The sequence below is a fragment of the Sorghum bicolor genome, chromosome 6 (genome assembly GCF_000003195.3).
Source record: "Sorghum bicolor cultivar BTx623 chromosome 6, Sorghum_bicolor_NCBIv3, whole genome shotgun sequence".
In the NCBI taxonomy this organism is placed as follows: domain Eukaryota; kingdom Viridiplantae; phylum Streptophyta; class Magnoliopsida; order Poales; family Poaceae; genus Sorghum; species Sorghum bicolor.
The window spans coordinates 50,153,170-50,160,373 of record NC_012875.2 but is presented as its reverse complement, the minus strand read 5'-3'; the positions used below and the strand labels follow the sequence as shown (position 1 = coordinate 50,160,373).

The 7,204-nt window shown below is 43.0% G+C and overlaps 1 protein-coding gene across 1 annotated transcript; it reads right to left on the bottom strand.

The window, feature by feature from the left end:
* On the bottom strand, positions 1–4,864 carry LOC8060219 (filament-like plant protein 7). Its single transcript, XM_002446712.2, has 4 exons — positions 4,675–4,864; positions 1,046–2,781; positions 897–957; positions 1–693 (listed from the first exon to the last, which is right to left on the bottom strand). The coding sequence occupies exons 2-4, from the start codon at positions 2,728–2,730 to the stop codon at positions 319–321; spliced, it is 2,121 nt and encodes a 706-aa protein (XP_002446757.1). The 5' UTR covers positions 2,731–2,781; positions 4,675–4,864; the 3' UTR covers positions 1–318.

Below are 7,204 nucleotides of genomic sequence, written 5' to 3'. Positions count from 1 at the left end.
TGATCCTAACAATAAATACAGATATTTATTTAATCCAAAGGGTAGTAGGGTACCAATTTACAGTATTACACATGCTTCTGGACTGAACAACTTTCCACAAATTTCTCAAGCACAGCATTGCTTACATACATCCAAATAAATACCCAATAAGTTACACACCATATGCATAGTATGCTCGTTTTTATTGGAATTGGAAATAACTTAAGACCAGTCCAGGTATATATAACTTAAAACGCAAGAAAGACCACCCAAGTGCGAGAAACAACTGTACCGATGACTTGATTTTTCACGTCGACGCTGAGATTTGTAGTCTGAGTTTTATGCTTTCTTTCTGAAGACAAGCCTGCCTAGAAGGTTAGCACGCCGCTTCTTCTTTTTTTCGTCAACAGAAACGGGTGGTCGGGGTGACTTCGGGACCGTCGGACGAACAAGGAGTAGAGTCGAAGCACTTTTAGCAGACTGTAGACTTTGGCCAGAATCTTGCTCGTGTTCTTTCTTCTCAGTTGCATTTGCATCAGGCTCGCCGTGTTCTTTCTTTTCGGTTGCAACAGGCTCAGCTGACGGGGCACATTTCTCTTTATCTGATGGATCTGTATTTGCCGGACTTTCCAGACCATGCAACTGCTTACTTAGATTTGCCATTGTTTCTTGGCATTCTGAAAGTTTCCTGGCTGCTGCAGATATTGCTGAGGTCTGCAAGAGCAAAATTCATTATAAATTTTTAAGTCTGTATCTCGGTAAAAGATGGAATGTCCAGGAATCATCGGACATGTCCTGGGAATTGCCATTTTTCTCTGTGCTAAATTCTCATAGACATGGTTTGTGTACTACAGTCTATAGATAGGCTTTGTGCTTGAAGAAAGGAAAGAGGTCAGGATAAGGACATTCGAGATTACCGTTGTGATCTGGTTTCCCTCTTCTTCTGCTAACTTGTCTTTGCTCCCGTGAGAAGCAGCACTGCATCACAAATAATCGGAATTGCTTGTGGACGCTATACTTCTGCAAATAATAAGATGATACAAAAATAGTAAAATAAAATAAATACCTTTTTGCTTCACAGCGTACCAAATGCTGTTCCTGAAAACTATCACTCTGCTCTTGTCTAAGAGCCACTAAGTCTTCAACAAGCTTAGAAGTGATCAACTCAATCTGAGAATGGTTTTCTAATATTACATCAGGGATCAAGTCTTCAGTTGTTTCAACCAATCTTCGTCTCTCTTGTTGCTTTCCTAAAACAATTTTTGATTTTGTACTCTGCATTATATCTTTTCCATGAATGCTTAATGTCCTTTGGGACTCACCATCAGAATTATTTGTTATGTAGTCCACAATGTCTAGTTCATCAGCACATAAAAGGCATCGGCTCACTATCCACTCTAGGATCAAGCAAACTTCATCAGTAAGCCTTTCAAGATTAGCCTTTCCATCTAATACGTCACTGCAGACATGAACTAGATGCTCAATTCGCAAAGTGAGTTCAGGCTTTTCATGAGAAAGTGATCGAAAACTCATAACATTGTTTTTGTTAAATCTTTCAGCCATGCTGCTGACTCTTTCTATCAGAGTAGCCACTATTGTGTTTATTTCTGCCCTGTCATAGGAAAAGTGTGCACCATCATTTTCTTTGGCAGATATCTCATTCTTCAGTGCATGTGTTACTTCATCAAGAATGACAGGGGTGAGCTCTCTGTGACATGTGTCTGAGATAATCATTTTTGAGTTTGTATCAGGTGAATCCAGACACTGATGTGGGGCACTTGAAGGTCTGGATGCCCACTCTAGTTTCTCAATATCTATAGGATCAACAAGCAATTGCATGTCAGATCCTGTGATTCTTCGGCTCCTACTCCTAACCTTAGACACCTGTTGCTTCCCAGATATTGAGTGTTCCGGCTTGGCAAATGCGCTCACCATTGGTTTTGGATGGTTATTCTCTGTTGAACCGTGACTACCAGACAACTCTTCATGCTGCCTTTGCAGTATTGACAGCTTGCATGCCTCGTCTGCGTACTTCGACAGCACAAAGTGCAGATCACTCTCCTTTTGGGCCAACAACTGCCTGAGCTGCCTGTTTTCATCACCCAATTCCTGCAGCTTGACTAGGTGACCTTCAGACATGGAGGAATGCCTCGGCTGCTGTGGCTGCACTGCTGCACGGGGCCTTCTTGTTCCATTCTCAGCAGCACCAGAACCTTGTCGCTTGACCTCATCTTTCATTTTTGCCAACGCCGCAGGACCCGGCAGACGCTTCTGAACCATGGTCCGCAGCCTCTGGCATTCTGCTTCTAGCACAGCGATCTTCTTCGCGCTCTCCTGCTGCTTCTTCCGAGCAGCGTCTATTGATTTGAGGTCATACTCTCGCTCTTTGCTCCGGATCTCAAGCTCCTCCTGAAGCACGCGCACCTCGTACTGAAGGGAGGCGCATTGTTTCTGTGAGAACTCAAGCCTTGCAGTTGCCTCGGTCAGCTTCTGCTCTGAATGTCCTTTGGATTCCTTCAGCTCTTTGATCAGCTTCTCCTTTGAGGCAACAGTGTTGCAAAGATTGTAGTTTTCTGTGATGACCTTATCAAACTGTTTGTTTGTGTCTTCAAACTTCTGCTGTAAATGCAGCGTCTTCTTATGCTCAGAAGAGATCTTGTTGGTTGCTTCAATTATAAGCCGCTCTTTCTCGTCCCTGACAAGGAGCAGCTGCTCCATGCAGGACCTCAGAGCATCCCCTGTTTCATCCATTCTTCCTGCTGGATGCTTCTTCCTCTACGAAGTGCAGTTATCAAGCATATTCTGAAACAGCAGAGTTAAAAAGTTATCTGTGTATCCCCCCACCCCACTAATTAGTACATAAGCTGCTGCTACTAAACAAAATTTAACAGAGATTTGGAAACAAGTCACAAATGTATACTAAAATAACGTGCTACCGCATACTGTAGGTTGTACCACATATCACATCATTCCAAAATGTATTAAAAAACACTTACTAACTAAGCCAAAACAAAAATAACAAATTAGGCTACCGCATAGTGAAGTGGGACAAAGTTTAATTGAAGTCACCCGAAGTCAGGAAACTCCTGCCACTGAACTGCAACCAAGGCTGCGTGCTCCTGCCTCCGCCATCGCCCATCCCCTCTTCCACGGCGTCGGAGTCGGAGATGTGGAGCCATGGCGTGAAGGTCCCGTGCCGCCGTGCGGGAGGTGACAGTGACATAATAACACTCAAAAGGAGGGTTCTCGAAACTCGAAAGCCATGGCCGTGGGCCGTGACGTTTCCGGCGGAGGCGGCCGTGGCGTTCTCGCCGCTTTTGGAGAAGAACCGGACCAGGATTTACAGAGGCCTGATTGGAAGTGGGCCAGGGCTTGTGGCTCAGAAATAAGATGAGGCCTTGTTTGGATGTAGTCGGATTCACATCAATCCACATGTGTTGGTGTGGATTGGAGTGGAACTTGAACTAAATTCCACCCCAATCCACTCCAATACATGTGGATTGAGATGAATCCGACAACATCCAAACAAGGCCTGAGATGGGCCTAAACGCCGATCAGTCCGCATCTCCAAAAGGTAACTTTTACCAACTTCCCCCTACAACTATAAAAATATTAAACGCCATCTATGACCTACTCCCTTCATCTTTCGAAAGTGCTTATTATAGGGGCAGGATTTGCGTACGTGTGTTCATAGGGGTGAGTATGTGTACGTATTGAGTGTCTGCGTTGTACTGTGTAATCTCAAAAAATAAATAGTTACCCTAAAAAACTCAGAATAAAAAATTTTCGAAGGTTTAAATTTTTTTCTAAAAGACTAAACATGGGATAGCAAATCGAGATGTTTTCTATAATTAACTTGCTAAACTAATCAGTTAGCGAGTTAACAAAAATAAGTAGTAACATCAATTTATTTCCCTCTTCAATAGTTTTCTATATTAGCTTTCAATAAACATTTTTGCATCGGAAATCCAAATTATTTTTAACCAACCAAACACCTATAAAATCGTGGCAATTCGAGCATGGCAACTGATAAAATCGTGGCATACTTTTATCATCCTTTCAAAATAGCATGGCAACTAAAGAAAAAAGGACAGTCATGGATTAAACTAGCGTTGAACTCCTAACTCAGTTTCATTGCTCGACGTCATACTCCATCGAAGTGAATCAGCCCGTGCAAGCTGTGGGACATGTGTGTCTCGAGAAAGTCCTCGTGATATTTCGCGACGATGGGTGCGAAAAGCAAGAAATTACGCGAACTGAAAGGAATGTATGAACATCAGTCTAATCTAATGACAAAACGCGTGAATCAATTCACCCCGACGGGTCAATCTGAGAACTGGCTGTACCAAAACCAACACACGGTCGAGCTCAAAAAGAATGAAGGCCCTGTTTAGTTTCGAAAAGTGAAAAGTTTTCGGTACTGTAACATTTTCGTTTGTTTGTGATAAATATTATTTAATTATAGACTAACTAGGATTAAAAGATTCGTCTCGTGATTTACAGCTAAACTGTGTAATTAGTTTTTGTTTTCGTCTATATTTAATGTTTCATGCATGTGCCACAAGATTCGATATGACGGAGAATCTTGAAAACTTTTTGGTTTTAGGATGAACTAAACAAGGCCGAAGATACCAGAACACAAGAAACGCATCATACAGAGCAACAGTGAAAAAAGATAGCATGTAGGCGTTGTACCTTCTTGCAGTCGCAGTGCGTCCCTTGATAGCTAGCCCCTTATTAGCTCCGATGAACAACAACCTTCAGGCCGGAACTCCTGATGATGAACCGGAAATGCAGTGGAAGGAAGACACCGGAGAAGACACATATCCAGCTCCAGCTCTATAGCTGCCGCGTTCTTTTCTACAGATAACTGCCCACTTGTTCGATTGGGGTGGGGGGGGGGGGGGGGGGGGCGAGTTGGGATGTACAAATCCGGGCGTCACCTCAAGCGAGCCGAGGTTTCAATTTTCAAAGCTACAGCGCGGATGGGCCTTTCGTGAGGCGAACGCGCCAGCGGTGGAGCTGGAGCGGAGGCCGACATGAATCGAGGGGAAGCAAGCAGCAGCAGCAGCAGCGATGCAAAGCATCTGCCGAGGGTCCGGTGGGCAAGCTAGCGCGCGCCTCTCTGAGGTCTGGCCGGGCGTGACACCGTCGCTTTTCGCTAGCTGCGCCGTCTACGGCGTGCGCTGGTGCGTGCTGTCGATGCTGCGGTCGAGTGACTGTTTGTTGGGAAAGACGTACGGGGCTCGCGATCGGTCAGGCGCCGTGCCTACGTGGAGAACGGGTGCGGTGGACCAGCGAAGCCAGCAACTGTCTCCGGTTTATCCGCTGACTGCTGTGAGGGTGTCAAGGAACCAGTACGGTGCTGTAAATTGCTTGTTAGAGCATCTCCAATAATTTGAAGAGTTTTTTTTGAATAAAACTTGGTATTTATATATCTGTACTTTTTAACGATTCTTCTATATCTTGTAAATAATCTCGAGAATCGTTTTTGAAGATCTTGTCGAAGAAGTTGTTAAAAGTTATTTTTGAAAAAGCGGTATTAATATATATTATAACTAATTAACTTAACTTTCACCCGTGCCCATCTACATCCATCAAGACCAGTGCCGGGCTGCTGGCCCAGCCCATATCAGTCACGATTTCATCTCCCTCTCGCTCCTACTTCACTCAAAATCTAAAATGTTTTCAAAATTCTCCATCACATCAAATCTTACGACATATGCATAGAACATTAAGTATAGGTAAAAATAAAAACTAATTGCAAGGTTTACATATAAATCACGAGATATTTTTTTTGCCTAGTTAGTCCATGATTGAACAATAATTATCAAATAAAAACGAAAGTGCTACAGTCCTAAAACTAAAAAAATTTGAAACTAAACAAGGGCCTTGTTTAGTTCAAAAAAAATTGTAAAGTGAACACTGTAGCACTTTCGTTTGTATTTGACAAATATTGTCCGATCATGGACTAAATAGGCTCAAAAGATACGTCTCGCAAATTACAGGCAAACTGTGCAATTAGTTATTATTTTATATATATTTAATGCTTCATACATATACCGCAAGATTCGATGTGACAAGAAATCTGAATTTTTTATAATTTTTTTAGAAGTAAACAAGACGGCCTTGTTCAGTTCGTGAAAAAAATTGAGTTTTGCTACTGTAGCACTTTCGTTTGTATTTAGTAATTATTGTCCAATCATGAATTAACTAGGCTCAAAAGATTTGTCTCGCAAATTACAGATAAAATATACAATTAATTATTTTTTTATTTATATTTAATGTTTCATGCATGTGTACAATATTTGATGTGACAAAGAATTTTAAAAAATTTTAGAAATATAAGACAAGGCCCAAGCCCAAGCCTAAACCCTAAACAAGGCTCAAGCCTAAAGTTCTTCGCGAAGAGCAACGACACTGAAAAAGACTGGCATGCACTGAATCAGTGCTGAGAAGTTTGTCCACGAGGCCATTACGCACCGTCACAATGGTATATGTACAGTTCCTTGATGACCAAGAGCCGGTGGCGGATATGCATGGCGTGCCGGGCAACAGGACGAGTGCTGTTTGCACTCGAGCGTGCCCAAGTCGATTGTGAATTTGCTGGGTGGCTGGACGTGGGTAAAGATGTTAATGGGGCCCACGACCCGCGACCTGATGGGTATTTACTCTATTAAGGTACCAATATAGAGTGAAACCAGTACCTATGGGTACACAAACGGAGCAAACCCTTCACCCATTGGCTACGCGGGTTGGGGACATTCTAGTAGTCTCCATACCCATAATTTACCCATGGGTGAAAAATACCCAGCCCAAAACTAAAGAATCCCACCAGCTACCAGTCCACCGGCAGCCTATACACTGAAACCCTATGTAGTGCTAGCAAAGTACTACTCTCTATTACGTGATTTGTATGGACAATGAACTATTATGGTGTTGTGACTAGTGGTTGCAGCCGAAATTATTATGTTGCTATTTGCTAGGTATATGGTGAGGTGGCTATGTGACGATGCTTGTGAATTGCTATGTGACGATGCTTGTGAATTGTTATTACCTGACTGGTGCTTGTGAATTGCTGATGTTTAGCGGGTATGGGTGACCCGCCGGGTCTAATTTACCCACTCGGGTATGGGTTTGGGGAAATTCCCCCAGCCATCACTGTATATGGGGATACCCGTGGTGTCATATTCATACAGAATTTACCCATTGCCAACACTAGACG